This window comes from Ranitomeya imitator, chromosome 3, assembly GCF_032444005.1.
Source record: "Ranitomeya imitator isolate aRanImi1 chromosome 3, aRanImi1.pri, whole genome shotgun sequence".
In the NCBI taxonomy this organism is placed as follows: Eukaryota; Metazoa; Chordata; class Amphibia; order Anura; family Dendrobatidae; genus Ranitomeya; species Ranitomeya imitator.
In genome coordinates this window covers 575,672,949-575,697,957 of record NC_091284.1, presented here as the reverse complement: position 1 = coordinate 575,697,957, position 25,009 = coordinate 575,672,949, and the positions used below count along the sequence as shown (strand labels likewise).

The window sequence follows — 25,009 nt, the reverse complement described above, 5'->3', positions numbered from 1 at the left end:
TGTGCTCCGCTGAGTCTCCGGAGTCCTGTTCAGTAATGTGCTGGGGTACAGGCGGTGCTGGTGTATATGATGTGTGCTCCGCTGAGTATCTGGAGTCCTGTCCAGTAATGTGCTGGGGTGCAGGCGGTGCTGGTGTTTGTGCTGTGTGCTCCCCTGAGTATCTGGAGTCCTGTCCAGTAATGTGCTGGGGTGCAGGCGGTGCTGGTGTATGTGATGTGTGCTCCCCTGAGTATCCGGGGTCCTGTCCAGTAATGTGCTGGGGTGCAGGCGGTGCTGGTGTATGTGATGTGTGCTCCGCTGAGTGTCCGGAGTCCTGTCCAGCACTGTGCTGGGGTACAGGCTGTGCTGGTATATGTGCGCTCCCCTGAGTATCTGGAGTCCTGTCCAGTAATGTGCTGGGGTGCAGGCAGTGCGGCGTTGGTGTGCATGATGTAAGGCTACGTTCATATTAGCATTGCATCGGGCACAGCCACGGCGACGCATGCGTCATGCGCCCCTATATTTCACATGGGGGCGCATGGACATGCATTGTCTTGCGTTTTGTGACGCATGCGTCATTTTTGGCACAAGCGTCAGGGCGCAGAGGACGCAGCAAGTTGCATTTTTTTGCGTCCAAAAGCAAGCCAAAAATGGACGCATGCGTCACAAAACCATGCGGTTTTGCATGCGTTGTGCGTTGCGTCGCTGACGCAACACACAACAACGCAAATGTGAACGTAGCCTAACAAAGTTTGGATTTTTTTTTCACCACTTAGATAAAAAAGAACCTAGACATGTTTGGTGTCTATTAACTCATAATGACCTGGAGAATCATAATAGCAGGTCAGTTTTTGCATTTAGTGAACCTAGTAAAAAGCCCCCCAAAAAACAAGTGTCGGATTGCACTTTTTTTGCAATTTCACTGCCCCACACATATTTTTTTTTCTGTTTTCTAGTACGCGACATGGTAAAACCAATGGTGCTGTTCAAAAGTACAGCTCGTCTTGCAAATAACAAACCCTCACATGGCCATTTTAACCAAAAAATAAAAAAGTTATGGCTCTGGGAAGGAGAGCATAAAATGAAAATGCGCAAAACCAAAAATACCTCTGGTCATTAAGGGATTAATGTTCAGTTAGCCAGGTGACATCTAATGGAGTATTTATGGTGTCCTTGATCAAGTCATGACATCTTTCATGGGATATTCTTGTGCGAGTACTGTTGAGAAGACATTTTGTATGAAAAAATTATGTTAGCAGTTATGCTACATAAATTACATATAACTGCTACATAAATTACATATTATGCTACATCAGTTGCATATTATGCTACATTAACATAGGTGCCTACTTTCTGCAAGAACACGCATGAACTTTATTACATTATTCCATTCTGTTAGAGGCTAAAATACAAAGAAAAAAACATTTCTAAAAGAGCATTTATGACTAATTCAAATGTTATAGGGCTTTTATTATCCTTTTTTATTTTAGCTTTTTTCATAATTCAGTGAGAATTTAAAGGTAAATGGCTTTCACCGAGGAACATTGACTGCACCCTTCATATTGCTGTATATTTAATTGAACAGTAAAAACTATAATTATAAGCAGTGCATTATAACTAGTTCTGAGGAAATAAAAGCAAAATATCTTCAAACAATTTAATAAACTCGGGAAGGCAATTGTTATTGCGATTGGTCTGAAAAAAAACCCTATAGGCATAGCACACTGGATAATGATCATAATGAGAGCATTGTTTGTCTTTGGGGAAGAAGTACCATTAGATTATGATTTCAATATTTTTAAGAACAAATATAAGTGCACTATAATTTAATTTTCATTAAAATTACTGAAAGTTATTGAATTATTTGTTTGAGTCTTCCACCTTATAGTTTTGTGAAGTGCATAGTTTTTAAAGAGATCCTGTCACCTAATTCATGCTGCCCAAACTGCAGGCAGCTTGACTCAATTCCTGGCTGCATCAAAAAGTGGCATAGCACGCGATCAAAAAGATGGATATAAATAAGCATGGTACCACTGAAAACGTCATCTTGTCCCACAAAAAAACAAGCCACCATACAGCTCCATCAGCGGAAAAAGAAAAGTTATAGCTCTCTGAATAAAGCGATGCAAAAATAATTATTTTTTCAATAAAATATTGCAGTTTTTATTGTATTGCATAAAATTGCCAAAACATTAAAAAAAATAATTGAGGTATCGCTGTAATAGTGCTGACCCGAAGAATAAAACTGCCTTATCAATTTTACCACACATGTAACGGTATAACCCCCCCAAATAGAAATTCCCGAATTGCTGTTTTTTTGTTTATTCTGTCTCCCAAAAATCGGAATAATTAACGATCAAAAAATGTCATGACTCTGTGAACCAAAATATGGAAATATGGTGATGCAAAAACTATTTTTTTGCAATAAAAAGCGTCTTTTAGTGTGTGCCAGCAGGCAAACATGAAAAATCCGCTATAAGGTCTCTTTCACATGTCCTGATATTTCCGGTTGTGAGGGACGAGGGAGACTCCATTTTGGATTTATTCATTCAGGCCCAGTATATTGCCCAGAGATCTTCCTCCACTCCTGAAGTGGCCCCCACTCTTGGGAGAAGTACACAAATCCTCAAAAGAACAGAACTTCGCCATTTGACCAGAGAATTAGAGGTCACATGATGATGAAGGCCAAGAGGAGCAGATTTGGGACTGCGTGCTGTCTTTTGTGCTAGACAAACCACATCAAGAGAAAGCTCTAGACAATTGCCACCTTGGAACCGACACATAGAGATGAATTATGAAAGCTCCGTAAATCTCAGGGTTAAGTCCAATATACCACCAGATCCCTGGGAGCCCTCCACACACACCCCAGTGTCTCTTATTTCTCTAGCTGTCCTGCATACTGAGCTATCGAGATTGGCTCTCCAGAACTTCTTATCCAAGCCAAGTTTGGACTCTCCGTATCGGTCCAGCACCAACGAACCCATTGAGATGTCAGTCGTCCCGTTTGGACCTCCCGCTAGGAAGTTCTGACCCATCCTAGATATTGGTAATTATTTCAGCTAGGAGGTCAAGGGAGGAGAATTCAGTCCAACCCAGGGGGGCAGTGGCAAATATAGGTGGGGGCGAGCTATGGGTTAAAAGCTAGCTACACACCTTTATTATGTGTGCACACGATGCGGAATTTGTGCGGATCCACAGCGGTTTTTCTGCGCAGAAACGCTGCAGTTCCGCACAGTGATTTACAGTACAATGTAAATCAATTGGAGAAAAAAAAGCTGTGCTAATGGTGTGGAAAAATCCGCATGAAAACCGCTGTGGAACAAAAGAAGTAGCATGCTACTTCTTTTGTGCGGAACTGCAGCGTTTCTGACCCCTTCCATAATAGAAATCGGCAGGGGTATAAACCACAGGAAATCCACGCAAAATCCGCACCAAAACCGCGTCAAATCCGAACCTGCGGTTTCGGCCAAGAGATGCGGATTTTGTGCTGAAAATTCTGCACCCCAATTCGAAACGTGTGCACATAGCCTTAATCTTTGTCATTGTTCTGCCATGGAAGCCACGTCACGTCACGCCTAGAGACGGACCAGAAACTAAGAAGGTTCAATGTTGATACGAGAGCTTCCCTCCATCCACAAGTTATAAGAAACGGTAACGTGACACATACAGCTAACTGCTATCGCCAACCTGTACCCTACTTTTGTCTGTACTTCTGGCTGTAATATCTGTATATTACTCTGTATATACTCTGTATATATTTGTAGTATTTAGTGCGCCTTTCGGCAATTAAAATGTCAATTAATTTTGAGCTGCTCTTTTATCTCGAAACCCGATTTCCTACGTCCGTGAGTCCAGCTAGTACTTATACGCTACCTGGGGTTGGTTTCTGTCCCGATATAAGCTTGATAGCAGACCAGGCTTATAACTAACGAGGAACTGGTGCAGCATACCATTCTGGTGTTATTGGGGGATACAGGCAGTGGCGGACCAGAGGTTTATATATATTCCTTGCCTGGGACTGGTAAAATATATACCCTCACTGCAGAGTGTCCCGATAACCAGTACGTGACAGGGCAGCCTCTCCGGCGACTAGTTATCCTAGGTGCAGTTCCCTGACTGACCTGAGGGTGAGGGGGGTGCCAGAGAGCTGTGACTGTGTAAGCTCCGTTACAGAAAGGTAACTGCGGGGTGATATCCGTATCCCCAGCTCTCCTCTCTTGTGTTTTCCTTTGCACCGGTACCAGAATTTAGCGGTACCGAAGATGTCAGTGTGTGTAATACTTGCGGTACACATGTGGCATCTGTGTGCCGCATCTGTATCACATGGACAGGCACCACTGAAGAAGCGTTACAGTAAGCGCTGTTCCCCAGCGCCGGGTGCTGAACATGGCTCTCATCGTTCTCGCCTGCCCTGCCGGCAGCAGGAGCAGCTGATGGGGTATTGATCAGCTGCCGTCTGCATTATAAATAAATAAATGAAAAAAATGCGTGAGTTCCCCTATATTTTCTATAACCAGCCAGGCAAAACTCAGCTGGGGGCTGCAACCCTCATCTGTCAGCTTCATCAATGTTGGTTATCAAGAATAGAGGGGTTGGCATTCTGTTTTTTAAATTATTTAAATAAATAATTAAAAAAATGGCATGAGTTCCCTACCTTTTTAACAATCAGCATTGTTAAAGCTCACATCTGAGGGCTCGTATTCTCAGACTGGTAAGGGGCCATGGATATTGACCCAGCCTAACATTTGCAGCCCACACCTGCCCAGAAAAGGCACATCTACAGGATTAGATGCACCAATTCTGGCGCTTTGCCCAACTCTTCCCACTTGCCATGTAGCGGTGGCAATAGGGATTCATATTTGTGGGGTTGATGTCACCTTTGTATTGTCAGGTGACATCAAGCTCACGGCTTAGTAATGGAGAAGCGTCTATAAGACACATATTCATTACTAATCCTATAGTTGTATGGTAAATAAAGACACAGCCAGAATAAAGTCTTTTATTAGAAATTAAACAAAACACAGTTTTCCATTTTTTATTTAAAAGTAACAAACACAGTTATACTCACCTAATGCCTATTCCACTGAAGCCGAAGTGTTGATGAAAGCCATGTTCGGCACCCGGCGCCGGGGAACAGCGCCGGGGAACAGCGCTTACTGTAACACTTCCTCCCCGGTGCCGATGCATGTCACATGGATGGGGTACAGGCTGTGCTGGTATATGTGCGCTCCCCTGAGTATCTGGAGTCCTGTCCAGTAATGTGCTGGGGTGCAGGCAGTGCGGTGTTGGTGTGCATGATGTAAGGCTACGTTCAAATTAGCATTGCATCGGGCGCAGCCACGGCGACGCATGCGTCATGTGCCCCTATATTTAACATGGGGGCGCATGGACATGCATTGTCTTGCGTTTTGTGACGCATGCGTCATTTTTGGCACAAGCGTCAGGGCGCAGAGGACGCAGCAAGTTGCATTTTTTTGCGTCCAAAAGCAAGCCAAAAATGGACGCATGCGTCACAAAACCATGCGGTTTTGCATGCGTTGTGCGTTGCGTCGCTGACACAACACACAACAACGCAAATGTGAACGTAGCCTAACAAAGTTTGGATTTTTTTTCACCACTTAGATAAAAAAGAACCTAGACATGTTTGGTGTCTATTAACTCATAATGACCTGGAGAATCATAATAGCAGGTCAGTTTTTGCATTTAGTGAACCTAGTAAAAAGCCCCCAAAAAAACAAGTGTCGGATTGCACTTTTTTTGCTATTTCACTGCCCCACACATATTTTTTTTTCTGTTTTCTAGTACGCGACATGGTAAAACCAATGGTGCTGTTCAAAAGTACAGCTCGTCTTGCAAATAACAAACCCTCACATGCCCATTTTAACCAAAAAATAAAAAAGTTATGGCTCTGGGAAGGAGAGCATAAAATGAAAATGCGCAAAACCAAAAATACCTCTGGTCATTAAGGGATTAATGTTCAGTTAGCCAGGTGACATCTAATGGAGTATTTATGGTGTCCTTGATCAAGTCATGACATCTGTCATGGGATATTCTTGTGCGAGTACTGTTGAGAAGACATTTTGTATGAAAAAATTATGTTAGCAGTTATGCTACATAGATTACATATAACTGCTACATAAATTACATATGCTACATCAGTTGCATATTATGCTACATTAACATAGGTGCCTACTTTCTGCAAGAACACGCATGAACTTTATTACATTATTCCATTCTGTTAGAGGCTAAAATACAAAGAAAAAAACATTTCTAAAAGAGCATTTATGACTAATTCAAATGTTATAGGGACCAGAATAATTAAAAAAATGGCATGAGTCCCCTACCTTTTTAACAATCAGCATTGTTAAAGCTCACAGCTGAGGGCTCGTATTCTCAGGCTGGTAAGGGGCCATGGATATTGACCCAGCCTAAAATTTGCAGCCCACACCTGCCCAGAAAAGGCACATCTACAGTATTAGATGCACCAATTCTGGCGCTTTGCCCAACTCTTCCCACTTGCCATGTAGCGGTGGCAATAGGGATTCATATTTGTGGGGTTGATGTCACCTTTGTATTGTCAGGTGACATCAAGCTCACGGCTTAGTAATGGAGAAGCGTCTATAAGACACCTATTCATTACTAATCCTATAGTTGTATGGTAAATAAAGACACAGCCAGAATAAAGTCTTTTATTAGAAATTAAACAAAACACAGTTTTCCATTTTTTATTTAAAAGTAACAAACACAGTTATACTCACCTAATGCCTATTCCACTGAAGCCGAAGTGTTGATGAAAGCCATGTTCGGCACCCGGCACCGGGGAACAGCGCTTACTGTAACACTTCCTCCCCGGTGCCGATGCATGTCACATGGATGACATCCATGTGTGTTATCCATTTGCACGCGTGCAGGACGTTTTGCTGCTCAAGCTGACATTAAAAAACGGACAGGTCAATGTGTTTTGCCCATGGACACACGATCCGTGGAAACACACTGACATGTGCACAGACCCATTCACTTGAATGGGTCTACGTGTGTACGTGTCTCCGGTAAGTGTGAAAACTCACCACATGTACTGGAGAAACAGATGTGTGAAAGAGGCCTAAATGTAGTATCGCTGTAATTACACAGACATGAAGAATAAAGTTGCCGAATCACTCATACTGCACAAGGAATGGCGTAAAAAATATATAAAATCAGTTCTTCACATTCTGCTTATTTTTTTTATTCTGCCTACCAAAGTCTGCAGTTAGGCTCGGCTCACATTTATGCTGCGCTGAGCTCTTGCACGTGGGTTTCCATATAAATCTTTGAAATACGTAATTCAGATGTAACCTCTGGCAGAAGATTCCCGATAATGAGGCATATGGAGGCACTGTGTATGCCAACTGACCTGTGATCAGGCGGTGTCTGTCTTTTTAGGATTGCATAAAAGTGCAGTCGACCATAGTGTGCACTTCTGAAAAGGACACCGCTGTACAGAGGCTAGACAGAGTCCAGAGTAACTCTGCTACCTCATTATAGTGAATGCATTCCTCAGGGGTTTCAGCTAAATCACGTCATTCGGAGGTTTAGATGGAAACTCTAAAGTAAGTGCTCACCGTAGAGCGCTGGATAAATGTAATCCCAAACATTAAGTGAAATGTTCCCAATAAAAGCTTCAACTCAATTCACATAAAAGCAAGCCCTCACTCAGGTCCACCATCTGTTAACAAAAATATAGGGGGCTTCGACGTTACTGGTAGCACAAAGGCTTTGGAAAAGCGAAATGGCTCATCACCCACCAAAAGAAATTCAGCAAATTTTCTGCTCCCAAATCCACATGCTCCTTCCCTTCTGAGTCCCACAGTATACCTAAACCACATATTGCATCCATGTTTGGCATTTATGAAGCGATGAGAGTCCGCCTAACTTACGGGTGCATGTCTCCAGAAGCATGGTCTGGGCATAACATACTGATGACTGCAACATACTGGTCACTAGAGCATACTGCTCACTACAACGGCAGTTTGCGATTTTCACTAAGGAACATTCATTGCTGCTTGTTTCTGGAAAGTACCCATGAAGTCAAAATCCTCACTACACCTGTAGATAAATTCAATGGATATAGTTTCCCAAATGGGGTCACTTGAAGGGGGAGTCTGCTCTTCTAGCAATAAGGGGCTCTGTATATGGAGTCCTCAAACTGTTCTAGGAAAATTTGTGCTCCAGGAGGCAAATAGCGCTCCATTCCTCCCGAGTCTCTCTGTATGGCTAAGAAGTACTGTACAGCTACATATGGGGTATTGCCACATTCAGTAGAAATTGTGGGACAAATTTTGGTGCCATTTTTACCCACTTCTTGTGTGAACATGTAAAATTTTTGGCTAAGTCAAAATTTTGGTGTTAACTGCCCAATGTTATAAAATTCTGTGACACGCCCATGGTATCAATATGATCACTGCACCCCTAGATGAGATAATTGAGAGGTGTAGTTTGTAAAATGGGGTCACTTATGGGGGGTTCTGCTGTTCTGGCATCTCATGGGTTCTCCCAGTGGGTCATGGCACCTGCATACCATAACTGTAAAATCTGGCACTGCTTGCTTTCTGAGCTTTGCATTGTGCCTGAAAAATATTTCTCGATTACATGTAGGGCACACTCAGGAAAAAATTGACCTCAGTTTGTTATAAAAAAAATTTCCTATTAGCACTTAGAAAAATTAAAAACTTGGGGCTAAAACAACATTTTAGTGGTAAAAATATGATTTATTCTTTCTTCACCGCTCAGTGGTATAAAATTTTGTGAGGCACATGTGGTGTCAAAATGATAACTGCGGCCCCTAGATGAATTCATTGGGGAGTGTAGTTTGTAAAATGAGTTCACATATAGGGGGTTTCAATTGTTCTGGCACCTCAGGGGCTCTGCCAATGTGACATGGCAGCCTCAAACCATTTCAGCAAAATCTGAACTTCAATATGGTGTCTTTTTCCTTCTGAGCTTTGCACTGTGCCTCGAAGTTAGTATTCCCCTACATATGGGGTATCGGCGTACTCAAGAGAAATTGCACAACAAATTGTATGGTGCAATTTATCTTGTTACTCTTTTAAAAATGCAAAAATTGGAGCTAAAATAACATTTTTGTGAGGAAAATATAATTTTTATTATTTTCACAGCTCAACGTTACAAACTTCTGTAAAGCACCTGGGGGTTCAAAGTGTTCACCACGCATCTAGATAAGTTCCTTGAGGGGTGTAGTTTCCAAAATAGGGTCACTTATGGGGGGTTTCTACTGTTTAGGCACATTAGGATCTCCAAACGCGACATGGCGTCCAATCTCAATCTCAGCCAGTTTTGTGTTGAAAAAGTCAAAAGGCACTCCTTCCCTTCCGAGCTCTGCCATGCGCCCAAGCAGTGGTTTACCCCCATGTATGGGGTATCAGCATACTCAGGACAAATTGCACGACAACTTTTGGGGTCCAATTTCTCCAGTTACCATTGGGAAAATAGAAATTGGGGCGAAAAGATACTTTTTTTGAAAATATATGATTTTTTATTTTATTCTTGGGAAAATAAAAAAATTTGGATCTGAAGTAAATTTTTTGTGGAAAAAAAGTTAAATATTCATTTTTTTTAAAACATTTCAAAATTTCCTGTGAAGCACCTGAAGGGTTATTAAAGTTTTTGAATGTGGCTTTGAGCACCTTGAGGGGTGCAGTTTTTAGAATGGTGTCATTTCTGGGTATGTTCTATAATATAGACCCCTCAAAGTGACTTGAAATCTGAGGTGGTCCCTAAAAAAAACGGTGTTGTAAAAATAAGAAATCCCTGGTCAAGTTTTAACCCTTATGAGTTTCTAACAAAAGAAAATTTGCATTCCAAAATTGTGCTTATGTAAAGAATACATGTGGGAAATGTTACTTATTAAGTATTTTGTGTGACATATCTCTGTGCTTCGTGCACTTTTGATGAAATCCTGGTTTTCTCTGCTGGAGATGTAAGAGTGATTAAAATGATGATCTATGTGTATCCTCGCCCACACCACTGATTGGCAGCTTCCTGTGTACACTGTACATTATCAGCAGGCTCCCAGTCAGTAGTGGGCGCAAGGTGGGCGCAAGGTTACCCAAATTACCTATACTGCCTGCATGTGACACCTAGTCCAGCAGTAATAATCTCCTTTTAATAAAACACTGATTGTATTGAAACTAAAGCACATTACAGTGAGTGACACATCCCTGTAATCAGGATCTCTGCCCCTAGATTATTCTGCGCTCAGATTAAATTGCAAAAATCTGCTGACAGATTTCCTTTAACCCCTTTCTACCATTGGACGTACTATTCTGTCCATGTGACCAGGGCCCTAATTCCCACGTACGGAATAGTACGTCACATGCGATCAACCGTGCTCCTGGGAGGAGCGGCGCGGCCCATCGGAGCCGGATTTCAGCTGATTATCACAGCTGACAACCGGCACTATGTGCCAGGAGTGGTCACAAACCACTCCCGGCACTTTTACCCCCGGAACACTGCGATCAAACAAGATTGCAGCGTTCCAGTGGCTTAGGGAAGCATCGCACAGGGAGGGGGCTCCCTGCGTGCTTCCCTGAGACTTGCAGAACAACGCAATGTGATCTCCTTGTTCCGAGAGTCTTCTCCCTGCAGGCCCCGGATCCAGTATGGCCGCAGGGTCCTTCCGGGTCCTGCAGGGAGGTGGCTTCTCAGAGCCTGCTGAGAACAGAGACCTGAGAAGCCTCCTTCACTGCCTGTCAAATCGCTGATCTGACACAGTGCAGTGCAAAGTGTCAGATCAGCGATCTGACTTTATGTAATGATGTCCCATCCTGGGACAATGTTAAAAAGTTTAAAAAAAATATTATGCTGTGTAAAAATATATTTTTTTTTAATTCCTAAATAAAGAAAAAATAAATAAATAAATATTGTTCCAATAAATACATTTCTTTATATAAAGAAAAAAAACAATAAAAGTACACATATTTAGTATTGCCGCGTCCGTAACGACCCGGCCTATTAAACTGTCCCACTAGTTAACCCCTTCAGTGAACACCTTTAAAAAAGTCAAAAAACAATGCTTTATCATCATACCACTGAACAAAAACTGCGATCAAAATGACGGATATAAATAAACATACCACGACTGAAAATGTCATTTTGTACGGCAAAAAATGAGCCACCACACAGTATCATCAGCAAAAAAATAAAAAAGTTATAGCCCTCAGAATAAAGCGATGCAAAATAATTAATTTTTATATAAAATAATTTTTATTGTATAAAAGCTACAAAACATAAAAAAAAATATAAGTGAGGTACACTGATCAGGAGGGCGTTAAACTAGAAGAAGTGGGGACGGGAAGAAAAACATTAGACTTGAACAAAGAAGACCCAGGAAAACATACTCAGAAGGGAGGTAAGAACATTTCTAAAACAACCCACAGCGAGGAGATTGGAACAAAACAAAATCCTCTAAACTGCATGCTCGCAAACGCCAGAAGCCTGACAAACAAGATGGAAGAACTAGAAGCAGAAATATCTACAGGTAACTTTGACATAGTGGGAATAACCGAGACATGGTTAGATGAAAGCTATGACTGGGCAGTTAACTTACAGGGTTACAGTCTGTTTAGAAAGGATCGTAAAAATCGGAGAGGAGGAGGGGTTTGTCTCTATGTAAAGTCTTGTCTAAAGTCCACTTTAAGGGAGGATATTAGCGAAGGAAATGAGGATGTCGAGTCCATATGGGTCGAAATTCATGGAGGGAAAAATGGTAACAAAATTCTCATTGGGGTCTGTTACAAACCCCCAAATATAACAGAAAGCATGGAAAGTCTACTTCTAAAGCAGATAGATGAAGCTGCAACCCATAATGAGGTCCTGGTTATGGGGGACTTTAACTACCCGGATATTAACTGGGAAACAGAAACCTGTGAAACCCATAAAGGCAACAGGTTTCTGCTAATAACCAAGAAAAATTATCTTTCACAATTGGTACAGAATCCAACCAGAGGAGCAGCACTTTTAGACCTAATACTATCTAATAGACCTGACAGAATAACAAATCTGCAGGTGGTTGGGCATCTAGGAAATAGCGACCACAATATTGTACAGTTTCACCTGTCTTTCACTAGGGGGACTTGTCAGGGAGTCACAAAAACACTGAACTTTGGGAAGGCATAGTTTGACCAGCTTAGAGATGCCCTTAATCTGGTAGACTGGGACAATATCCTCAGAAATAAGAATACAGATAATAAATGGGAAATGTTTAAGAGCATCCTAAATAGGCAGTGTAAGCGGTTTATACCTTGTGGGAATAAAAGGACTAGAAATAGGAAAAACCCAATGTGGCTAAACAAAGAAGTAAGACAGGCAATTAACAGTAAAAAGAAAGCATTTGCACTACTAAAGCAGGATGGCACGATTGAAGCTCTAAAAAACTATAGGGAGAAAAATACTTTATCTAAAAAACTAATTAAAGCTGCCAAAAAGGAAACAGAGAAGAACATTGCTAAGGAGAGTAAAACTAATCCCAAACTGTTCTTCAACTATATCAATAGTAAAAGAATAAAAACTGAAAATGTAGGCCCCTTAAAAAATAGTGAGGAAAGAATGGTTGTAGATGACGAGGAAAAAGCTAACATATTAAACACCTTCTTCTCCACGGTATTCACGGTGGAAAATGAAATGCTAGGTGAAATCCCAAGAAACAATGAAAACCCTATATTAAGGGTCACCAATCTAACCCAAGAAGAGGTGCAAAACCGGCTAAATAAGATTAAAATAGATAAATCTCCGGGTCCGGATGGCATACACCCACGAGTACTAAGAGAACTAAGTAATGTAGTAGATAAACCATTATTTCTTATTTTTAGGGACTCTATAGCGACAGGGTCTGTTCCGCAGGACTGGCGCATAGCAAATGTGGTGCCAATATTCAAAAAGGGCTCTAAAAGTGAACCTGGAAATTATAGGCCAGTAAGTCTAACCTCTATTGTTGGTAAAATATTTGAAGGGTTTCTGAGGGATGTTATTCTGGATTATCTCAATGAGAATAACTGTTTAACTCCATATCAGCATGGGTTTATGAGAAATCGCTCCTGTCAAACCAATCTAATCAGTTTTTATGAAGAGGTAAGCTATAGGCTGGACCACGGTGAGTCATTGGACGTGGTATATCTCGATTTTTCCAAAGCGTTTGATACCGTGCCGCACAAGAGGTTGGTACACAAAATGAGAATGCTTGGTCTGGGGGAAAGTGTGTGTAAATGGGTTAGTAACTGGCTTAGTGATAGAAAGCAGAGGGTGGTTATAAATGGTATAGTCTCTAACTGGGTCGCTGTGACCAGTGGGGTACCGCAGGGGTCAGTATTGGGACCTGTTCTCTTCAACATATTCATTAATGATCTGGTAGAAGGTTTACACAGTAAAATATCGATATTTGCAGATGATACAAAACTATGTAAAGCAGTTAATACAAGAGAAGATAGTATTCTGCTACAGATGGATCTGGATAAGTTGGAAACTTGGGCTGAAAGGTGGCAGATGAGGTTTAACAATGATAAATGTAAGGTTATACACATGGGAAGAAGGAATCAATATCACCATTACACACTGAATGGGAAACCACTGGGTAAATCTGACAGGGAGAAGGACTTGGGGATCCTAGTTAATGATAAACTTACGTGGAGCAGCCAGTGCCAGGCAGCAGCTGCCAAGGCAAACAGGATCATGGGGTGCATTAAAAGAGGTCTGGATACACATGATGAGAGCATTATACTGCCTCTGTACAAATCCCTAGTTAGACCGCACATGGAGTACTGTGTCCAGTTTTGGGCACCGGTGCTCAGGAAGGATATAATGGAACTAGAGAGAGTACAAAGGAGGGCAACAAAATTAATAAAGGGGATGGGAGAACTACAATACCCAGATAGATTAGCGAAATTAGGATTATTTAGTCTAGAAAAAAGACGACTGAGGGGCGATCTAATAACCATGTATAAGTATATAAGGGGACAATACAAATATCTCGCTGAGGATCTGTTTATACCAAGGAAGGTGACGGGCACAAGGGGGCATTCTTTGCGTCTGGAGGAGAGAAGGTTTTTCCACCAACATAGAAGAGGATTCTTTACTGTTAGGGCAGTGAGAATCTGGAATTGCTTGCCTGAGGAGGTGGTGATGGCGAACTCAGTCGAGGGGTTCAAGAGAGGCCTGGATGTCTTCCTGGAGCAGAACAATATTGTATTATACAATTATTAGGTTCTGTAGAAGGACGTAGATCTGGGGATTTATTATGATGGAATATAGGCTGAACTGGATGGACAAATGTCTTTTTTCGGCCTTACTAACTATGTTACTATGTTACTATGTTAGGTATTGATGTAATCGTACTGACCCGAAGAATAAAACTGCTTTATCAATTTTACCAAACACGGAACGGTATAAACGCCCCCCCCCCAAAAAAAAAGAAATTCATGAATTGCTGGTTTTTGTTCAGTCTGCCTCACAAAAATCGGAATAAAAAGCGATCAAAAAATGTCATGTGCCCGAAAATGGTAACAATGAAAACGTCAACTAGTCCCACAAAAAACAATACCTCACATTACTCTGTGGACCAAAATATGGAAAAATTATAGCTCTCAAAATGTGGTGATGGAAAAACTACCGTATTTTTCGGACTATAAGACGCACCGGACTATAAGACGTACCCAAGTTTTAGAGGTGGAAAATAGGGAAAAAATATTTAAAGCAAAAAAGGTGGTAAAATATTTAATAACATAAACATACTATTATATGTGTTGTTATTATATATAATACTATGTTATTATGTTGGAAGCTGCGGGCAGAAGATGGTGCTGCGGGACCAGTGTGGTGTTTGTAAAGTACTATATGAAGACGCTGGAGGGTGAATATAAGAATAGGGGCACAAGGCTTATATTTAAAGCACCACTCCAGCACTGAAAAGTAACACACTGGAGTGCTGCTTTGAGATCCCATTGGGAGAACTATAACTCCCAGCATGTCCTGCAGAACCTATGGAATGCCTGGAGTTATAGTTCACCACAGAAGTGGCAGAGTGCTTTATTGTGTGTTGTAGTGATTAACCTTTTAATTGTGGCAGCCAGCCACACTGTGGTGAGGTAAAATGCTGGAGCATCCTATCCCATGACACCACAGAGCGCTCCCTCTTGTTGCCTCTCCACAGCATAGGAGTAAGCTTGCAGATTGTAGTGTGGTGTCTGCAGGACCTGTGATGACATCAGAAGAGGGAAGCCTCTGTGCTGCCATGTGATGCTCCAGCCCGCCCTCTTCATGACATCACACAGGTCCTTGTGCTGAAGCACTCAGCATCCAGCACAGCCCCTGAAGGCAGGTATGCAGCGATCTTGTCCCTTCTGGCCCCTGCTGCTGCCTCCTCCACCAGACACACAGATCTCCCCAGCTGCTGCAGGAATCCAGCGCTGGGGAAACCATGTGTGTCCCTGTGAAGGAGTATTCATTTGCTGCTCCCAACTCACTGCTCAGCTGACTGGTTGGGGGGGAAGCAGCTAATGAATATTCACTGTACTTTAATGATCGGGACCATGTGGTTTCCCCAGCGCTGATTCCTAAAGCCCGGCAGGGACATTTTTCTGCCTCCTGCCTCCCAGTGCAATCCCACTCAACGCTGCCCCCTCCCCACAATACATCCCTACCATAAGACGCACCCACACTTTCCTCTCAAATTTGGAGGAAAAAAGTGCGTCTTATGGTCAGAAAAATATGATATTTTTTGCAATAAAAAGAGTCTTTTAGTGAGTGACAGCTGCCAAACATAAAAACCCGCTATAAAAACCCGCTATAACTAGTAAATCAAATCCCCCTTTATCAACCCCTAAGTTAGGGTAAAAATAATAAAATAAAAAAATGTATTTATTTTATTTTTAGGTTAGGGTTAGGGTTAGGGCTAGGGTTCCAGCCAATTTTGCACTGAAAAGTCAAATGGTGCTCCTTCCCTTCCGAGCTCTGCCATGCACCCAAACAGTGGTTTACCCCCACATATGGGGTATTGGCGTACTCAGGACAAATTGTACAACAACTTTTGGGGTCCAATTTCTCCTGATATCCTTGAAAAAATAAAACAAATTGGATCTGAAGTAATTTTTTTGTGAAATAAAGTTAAATGTTCATTTTTTTAAGCATCCCAAAAATTCCTCTGAAGCACCTGAAGGGTTAATAATCTTCTTAAATGTGATTTTGAGCACCTTGAGGGGTGCAGTTTTTAGAATGGTGTCACTTTTGGGTATTTTCTATCATTTCGACCCCTCAAAGTGACTTCAAATGTGATGTGGTCCTTAAAAAAAAATGGTGTTATAAAAATGAGAAATCACTGGTCAAATTTGAACCCTTATAACTTCCTAACAAAAAAAATTTTGGTTCCAAAATTGTGCTGATGTAAAGTAGACATGTGGGAAATGTTACTTTTTAAGTATTTTGTGTAACATATCTCTGTGATTTAAGGGCATGAAAATTCAGTTGGAAAATTGCAAAATTTTTAAAATTTTCGCCAAATTTCTATTTTTTTCACAAATAACCGCAAGAAATATCAAAGACATTTAACCACTATCATGAAGTACAATATATTACCAGAAAACATTGTCAGAATCACCGGGATCCGTTGAAGTGTTCCAGAGTTATAACCTCATAAAGGGACAGTGGTCAGAATTGTAAAAATTGGCCCAGTCATTAACATGCAAGGGTGCCTTGGGGGTAAAGGGGTTAATTGCAAAAGTGATCTAAAGCAATAATGTTACATGCAAGTTGAAAAATATTACTTGCTACTGTGTCTAATGATAATTAAGTTTGTTTTTTATCTTTTTTAGATTTTGCTCAGCTTGTTTGTGGCGGTTATCCTGGACAATCTGGAGCTTGATGAAGATTTGAAAAAGCTCAAGCAGGTAATCTAATCAATCGATGTTTCTGCTAACACAAATCAACCATAAAGACAGCAGATGTGCAGAATTTCATAATGTAATTCTGGACTATTGAGTTTTTGCTATAATAACAAGCACAGCACCAGGGTGAACACCACTCTGCGCAGTTCATCTATCTGACTGCTTGTCTAAAGAACATGATGTTGTGGTCGCCAAAGAAATAACCTCTTGGATAAAGCCATGTAAGGCAATATACTGTAAATGTAATAAATAAAATGTATGTTCTTGTGATTTCCTTCCATAACAATCTTTTAAATTGTCCATTGTTTGTTTCCACAAAGAAATGCTACCCCTTACACGGCCTGCCAGAGGCCTTTCTCCCAGCCAAACCTGCTCTCGTGCTTAGCTCTCTCCTGCAAAACACATATGCAAATGTAGTTTCTGGTTTCGCTTTTTATCCTAAGTCATGTGGCAAGGCTCATTAAAGGGGCAATATTAACTTTGAGGGTATGTGCACACGTTGCTGATTTGCCTGTGGAATTTTCTGTGCGGATTGTGCATCTCTTGGCAGAAAACGCAGGTCAAAATCTGCGCGTTTTTTATGCGGAGTTTGTGCGTTTTTGTTGCAGATTTACTCCAGATTCTGTGCGGATTTCATGCGTTTTTACCACTGCGGATTTCTATTATGGAATGGGTGCAGAAACGCTGCAGATCCGCACAAAGAATTGACATGCTCCTTTTTTTAATCCGCTGAGTTTTCCGTTCGGAATTTTCCACACCATTAGCACAGCATATTTTTTTGCCATTGATTTACATTGTAATGTAAATCATTTGCGGATCTGCAGCGTTTCTGCGCAGAAAAAAGCACTGCGGATCCGCAGGAAATCTGCAACGTGTGCACATAGCCATAGGATTGCTACTTGCAAGAGGTGGCTCTAAAGTTCAGAAGAGGCTAATTCCATTGTCAGTGGACACTCTTGCCCAGTAACAAACACATATACTTAGCAGCTCCCTGCTGACACTAAGATATGTACAAGCCTGTAGTATTTGTATTATTTTTATATAACTGCTATTTTAGTATACTTATAGGATATATTTATAAACTTTAGGTTGCATTGTATTTTGATCAAATTGTGTGATTCCTCCTGCCAAGACAAGGTGACCTCACTCAGCTGGGTCTCTACAGTTTGCAATGTAATTGTACAACCGGAGATTCAAGCTCCGATTCGTAAAGTGTTTATATAATAAATCTGGTGCAAAACACGTTGAAAAGTCATAAAATGTTTGTGCAATGCAAGGATGCAAAATAATTTAGTGAATTCTGGCATTTTCACACCAATTCTGCAAAAATAGGCAGAGCTATGGATGATGGGGGGAAAGTGCACAAGCAAGATGAAGGCAATCAACACCTGCACATGGAAAGCAAAATTTGCTAGCACCAACTAAGAAAAGTGAAATACTGGTGGGCAGGTGAAAATTTGTGTGACAAAATAGGACCCTCTAAGCCAGGTGTGGGGAACCTTTTTTTCTGCCAAGGCCATTTGATTATTTATACCATCCTTCAGGGGCCATCAAAAATTATCATTTTATTGAAAATGGTCCTACTATATTTGGTCAAACATTTAATTAACTTACCCGTAATGCAGGGGTGGGGAACCTGAGGTCCACCATAAACGGTTTGGGCCGGCAGTGGCATTTTAACGGCTGCTGGCACTTTAATATCTTCTTAGTCAGTGAAGACGTGCCCTCATTCTTCACTGCTGAATGCAGCTGTGTGTTTAATGACAGATTATGTTTTTTGACACTGGCCATCGCCAGTGTCAGGACATACTTTGTGGACGGAGTTGGCGCATGATGTGCTCCCGAGGCACAGAAGTAGACAGCAGCAGCATCTTCTATGATGTCTATACCGCAGCCCCAAAGTGCCCGCTGTGATATTTATACCGCAGCCCCATGTCTCCTATGATGTCTATAGCACAGTCCCTTGTCTCCTGTGAGGTCTGTGCCACAGCCCCATGTTTCCTGTGATAACTATAAACCAGTGCCATGTTTCTATGGGATTGAGATCTGGAGACTGGCTAGGCCATTCCAGAACCTTCATATGCTTCTTACGAAGCCACTCCTTTGTTGCCCTGGTGGTATGCTTGAGATCATTATCATGCTGAAAGACCCATCCACGTTTCATCTTCAATGCCCTTGCTGATGCAAGGAGGTTTGCACTCAAAATCTCACGATACATGGCCCCATTCATTCTTTCATGTACACGGATCAGTTGTCTTGGTCCCTTTGCAGAGAAATAGCACCAAAGCATGATGTTGCCACCTCCATGCTTCACAGTAGGTATGGTCTTCTTTGGATGCAATTCAGCATTCTGTCTCCTCCAAACACGACAAGTTTTGTTTCTGCCAAACAGTTCTACTTTGGTTTCATCAAACCATATGACATTCTCCCAGTACTCTTCTGGATAATCCAAATGCTCGCCAGCAAACTTCAGACGGGCCCGGACATGTATTGGCTAAGGAAGGGTGACGAGTCTGGCACTGCAGGATCTGAGTCCCTGGCGGCATAATGTGTTACTGATGGTAGCTGTCACGATCCATGTTTGGATCTGTGGCAGATCTGGTTTCCCACAGATATAAACATTTTTCCTTTTTGGTCATTGGGGGTTAATGCAGTTTACTCCCCCCGGTGGCCGCTGGTGTTATTGCACTGCATTGCATTGCTGCCTGGTCAGCTGATGTTTGTGACCACTCCCACCATCCTTTATAAGGTCACCTGGTGCTTCAGCTGACTGTTGGTTATACAGGTCCTTTGGATACCAACCTTGCTGGAAAAGGAGCTTTCTGAGTGTTGTTGTTCTTCAGCTAAATACTCATTCCTGGTGCCTTACTCTGCTGTGCGGTGCTTTGCAGCAGAGAAAGCTAAGTGTGGTGTTATTGTTTCTTTGTCCCTTTGTAGTTTGTGCATTCACCTTTTGGTTTTGTGCTCCCCTCAATATTGTTTATTTGCTTTGTGGTGCTGTTTTCTCTGTTCACCTCCTGGGGTGGGTGGTGGGGATTTAGTTTAGGGTTTAACAGGAGACAGGGACAGGTCGGTGACTTGGGCCTCCCTACCTTCAAGGGTACCCCCAAGTTAAGGAAAGACAGGGCTTCCCCTAGCCTGAGGGGCAGTTCCGGGGCCCAGATTCCTCATCTCCTGTTTTCATATTTTTGCATCGTGACATTATAACCAACCGTCCCATTTATTTTTCTCTGGTGAGCTATGGCTCAAATGCAGGCCTTTGCCCAACTGCTTCAGACCCTCACTGATGAGTTTAAGGTGCTTCGTGGTGAGGTGGTGCAGCAGTTGCAGCAGTTGGTGGGGTTTTGGTCTTCGGGCCAGGTACATGCTCAACCAGAGCCCAAGATATCTCTTCCTGACAGGTTCTCTGGAGGGAGAGATAAATTTTTGTTTTTTCAGGAAGCCTGTAAGCTATACTTCAGGCTCCGCCCTCATTCATCAGGGAGTGAGGAACAGCGTGTGGGGATTATAACCTCCCTTCTTAAGGGGGATCCCCAATCCTGGGCTTTCTCCCTGCCGTCCGGTTCTCCATCTTTACGGTCAGTGGACGAGTTTTTTACGGCCTTGGCGCTTGTGTATGGGGACCCTGATGGCGTCTCCCTGGCAGAATCCTAACCGCGTAAAATCAAGCAGGGGGCTCGGCCGGCTGCGGATTACTGCTCGGAGTTTAGGAGATGGGCCACTGACACATAGTGGAATGACCCTGCCCTTAGGAGCCATTTTAGGCAGGGTCTGTCTCCAAGGTTGCAGGATGCTCTTGTGCAGTATGCCGCCCCCAGGTCATTGAAGGCCGCCATGTCCCTTGCCATCCGGGTAGATAGACGCTTGAGGGAGAGACATACACCTAATGTGTCTCCGGTAGTCCTTGATAGGGAGGAGGACACACCTGAGCAAGTGGAGGAACCAATGCAGGTGGGAGGAGTTGTTTCTCAAATGGGGTTGCCTGCGGTTCGCCGTGGTGTGGGGGCATGTTTTTAATGTGGGCAGATTGGTCATTTTATCGGTGTCTGCCCAGCTCGCGCCAAAAAAACCTGTACCACCTAAGAAGCCGCATTACCCTGGTTGTGTGGAGGGAGGCAACCAGGGAGTGTATATTTCCTCCATATCTTCTCCTCAGTGTAACCTGTCAGCTGAAGTAGTGGTTGGCGGGGAAACTGAGTGTATACCGGTGTTTGTGGACAGTGGAGCAGGTGTCAATCTGGTGGATGCTCATTTTGTCCAGACCCATGGCCTGAGGTGTAGAACACTAACTAAGCCCCTAAGTGTCCAGGCCATTGACTCCGTACCACTCAGCCAGGGGTGGGTGACCCAAGTCGTGGATGATATACACCTGCGTATAGGGACTCATCATGAGGAGTTCCTGTCGTGCTACGTCTTGGGGGGAATACCAACACCCATCGTTTTAGGACTCCCTTGGTTGAAAAAACACAACCCGGTCATAGATTGGCGGTCAAGGGAAGTGGTCAGCTGGGATCAGTCGTGTGAGGGCTGCTGCCCAGGGGCAACTGTCTCTGCCGTCCTTCTACAACCTACCCCTTCCTCTCCAGTGGGGGCAGCAGAGATGCTGCCAGAGAGTAGGGGCAAGACTCTTCCCTCACTACATGCTAACCCAGTGTGTCAGAGACCTCTTAGGAGGAGGGGTCAGAGAAGGGTGGTGGTTCCCTCTGAGCATAATGGGGGTGTGAGTTTGGTGACACAGGGGGACGCCTCTGTTGTCAATTCCTCTAGAAATTCACCATCTTGTGGCAGATGCATGCATGGATATAAACGTTCAGGTCCGGACCTGGGTATGAATGAGTATGTATAGGTTTCAACCAAAAACATCAGGTGGCAGTGTGCAACTGGGTCCTGGAGTTCCAGGGTGATTGGGCCATATCGGGTGTCAGCCATTCTCAGCCCAGGGACTTATCAGTTGGAGTTACCCCCAGTTATGCATATACACAACTCATTCCCCAGGTCGGCGCTCTGGAGATTTGTGGTGCCTCCGGAGCCCTCACTGTTGGCATTTTCTTCAGGCCACGTTGGCCGTAAACCTGAGAGTCAGGTGACTGCCGAGGTGAACGTTGGTGGATCAAGGCGTCCTCACCATGGGTTATGTGGTGAGGTCTGATGTTGAGTGTCCAGAGGCCACTCATTGTAAGGAGGGTACTGTCACGATCCATGTTTGGATCTGTGGCAGATCTGGTTTCCCGCAGATATAAACTTTTTTCCTTTGTGGTCATTGGGGGTTAATGCAGTTTACTCCCCCCAGTGGCCGCTGGTGTTATTGCACTGCATTGCATTGCTGCCTGGTCAGCTGATGTTTGTGACCACTCCCACCATCCTTTATAAGGTCACCTGGTGCTTCAGCTGACTGTTGGTTATACAGGTCCATTGGATACCAACCTTGCTGGAAAAGGAGCTTTCTGAGTGTTGTTGTTCTTCAGCTAAATACTCATTCCTGGTGCCTTACTCTGCTGTGCGGTGCTTTGCAGCAGAGAAAGCTAAGTGTGGTGTTATTGTTTCTTTGTCCCTTTGTAGTTTGTGCATTCACCTTTTGATTTCGTGCTCCCCTTAATATTGTTTATTTGCTTTGTGGTGCTGTTTTCTCTGCTCACCTCCTGGGGTGGGGAGTGGGGATTTAGTTCAGGGTTTAACAGGAGACAGGGACAGGTCGGTGACTTGGGCCTCCCTACCTTCAAGGGTACCCCCAAGTTAAGGAAAGACAGGGCTTCCCCTAGCCTGAGGGGCAGTTCAGGGGCCCAGATTCCTCATCTCCTGTTTTCATATTTTTGCATCGTGACAGTAGCCTTTGTTTCAGTGGTCCCAGCTCTATGCAAGTCATTCACTAGGTCCCCCCGTGTGGTTCTGGCATTTTTGCTCACTGTTTTTGTGCTAATTTTGACCCCATGGGGTGAGATCTTGCATGGAGCCCCAGATGGAGGGAGTTTATCAGTGGTCTTGTATGTCTTTCTTTTTCTTATTATTGCTCCCACAGTAGATTTTTTCACATCAAGCTGCTTGCCTATTGCAGATTCAGTCTTCCCAGCCTGGTGCAGGGTTACAATTTTGTTTCTGGTGTCCTTTGACAGCTCTTTGGTCTTCACCGTAGTGGAGTTTGGAGTGTGACTGTTTGAGATTGTGGACAGGTGTCTTTTATACTGATAACAAGTTCAAACAGGTGCAATTACTACAGGTAATGAGTGGAGGAAAAAGGAGCCTCTTAAAGAAGTTACAGGTCTGTGTGAGGCAGAAATCTTGCATGTTTTTAGGTGACCAATGTCATGTCGGACGCTATTCACACTAGGGCGTCCGACAGACAGCGGTAATTCCATTTACGTCCACTATACGCTCAGTGGCGCTGGCTTGACTTTATCCAGGTTTCTCGGGGTTAATTTAGTTGGTAATCAGGTTGGAGGTTCGGTTACGCCCATGACCTTTAAATAGTCTTGCTGGACTTTGGGCGTCGCCGATTATAGCTTGTGCCTCGTGCCTAGTGATTCCGGTCTGGAGTGGTGGTTTTGGAGTAGAAATATCGAATCTGGTGGTGTATTATCCGTTGTTATATTTCTCCTTCCTATATTTGTATTTGTGTTGCCCTGTGCACATTATCGTATTTTCCCATGTGCTTGCGGCGTGGTGCGTTTTTAGTTTTCCCTGTCTGTGCTTTCTGTGGGGAATTGGTGTATGGTCTCTTCACTGGGTGGCGGGTGGTGGTTTCAGCATAGGGCTGAAACAGGAGTTAAGACCAGGCCTGGCGGCCCAGACAAGCACACCATCAGTGTAAATTCTGGGAGAGGGACAGACAGGGTTTCCCCTAGTCTGAGGGATAACGCAGGGGCCCGGGTAACCAGCCTTAGTCTCTCTTGGCAGCCCCGTGACAACCAAATACTTATTTTCCACCATAATTTGCACAGTAAATCTTGACAAATCAGACAAGGTAATTTTCTGAATTTGTTTTCTCATTTTGACTCTCATAGTTGTGGTCTACCTATGATGTCAATTACAGGCCTCTCTCATCTTTTTAAGTGGGAGAACTTGCACAATTGGTGGCTGACTAAATACTTTTTTTCCCGCACTGTATATTACACTGCAGGTCTCCTCACAGTGCAAAATTCATCACTGCTCATGTTACATTTATAGAACTCAAGCGGAGGGAGATCAGCAGTATATACATCACATAGGAGTCACCAAGACTGCTGTATATACATCACAGGAGATTTGAGGCCGCGGCATAGACATCACAGGAGAAATGGGACTGTGGCATAGAGATCAAAGGAAACATGTGGCTGTGGCATAGACATCAAAGGAGACATGGAGCTGCAGCATAGACATCACAAGAGACATGGGGCTGTGGCGTAGAGATCACAGCAGACACTATGAAGCTGGAGCATATACATCACAGCAGACAATTTGGGGATGGGGCGTAGACATCACAGAAAGTATGGGGCTGTGGCATAGACATTACAGGAGACTAGGAACTGCAGTATAGACATCACAGGAGACATGGGGTTTCGGTATAGACATCCCAGGAGACGCTGCTGCTGTTTTTTTCTGTGGCATTGGAGCTTATCGCTCTCTAACTCCCTCCACAAAAGGCAACTGCCGCCCCGATCATCACGGTCCCGGGGGATTTGTCCCGGGGCCAGAGAAAAGGTACAGTCCACAAGCTTGGGGTTCCCCACCGCTGCACTAAACACTCAAATATGTGTAATATTACTAGAATTTTAGATTGCATTTACACTAGATTTACCTCACTTTGCAGTTCTTACCACACATCTATGACATTGTTTGCATTCACTTTGCAGTCACAGCAGGTTGGCATCTGCCCATTTATCCCACTGTGTTAGAAGCTGACTAGCATTTTCTTTTGCCCATTATCTCAGTCCTACTAGATCCTGCTGTACATGAGTGGCAATTTTTCGGATTAAAAGATGCCTTCCCCAAAATTTGGAGGACAATAGGGATGCGTCTTATAATCCCAATGTAGGCTACCGGGGGAGAGGTGGCTACGGAGTGGGATCACAGGAGACATGGTTGCTAATGCAGTAGGCCAGTGGTGGTGACATGAGTCCGGTGATGCT

At 43.3% G+C, this 25,009-nt stretch overlaps 1 protein-coding gene across 2 annotated transcripts in view; it reads left to right on the top strand.

Annotated features, from left to right (window-relative positions):
- Positions 1 to 25,009, top strand: part of NALCN (sodium leak channel, non-selective) — a 1,007,092-nt gene that overhangs the window by 674,911 nt on the left and 307,172 nt on the right. For both annotated transcript variants that reach the window (XM_069757980.1, XM_069757979.1), the window contains exon 15: positions 16,836 to 16,910. In XM_069757980.1, coding sequence (XP_069614081.1) covers positions 16,836 to 16,910 — 75 coding nt within the window. The remainder of the gene's footprint in view (positions 1 to 16,835; positions 16,911 to 25,009) is intronic.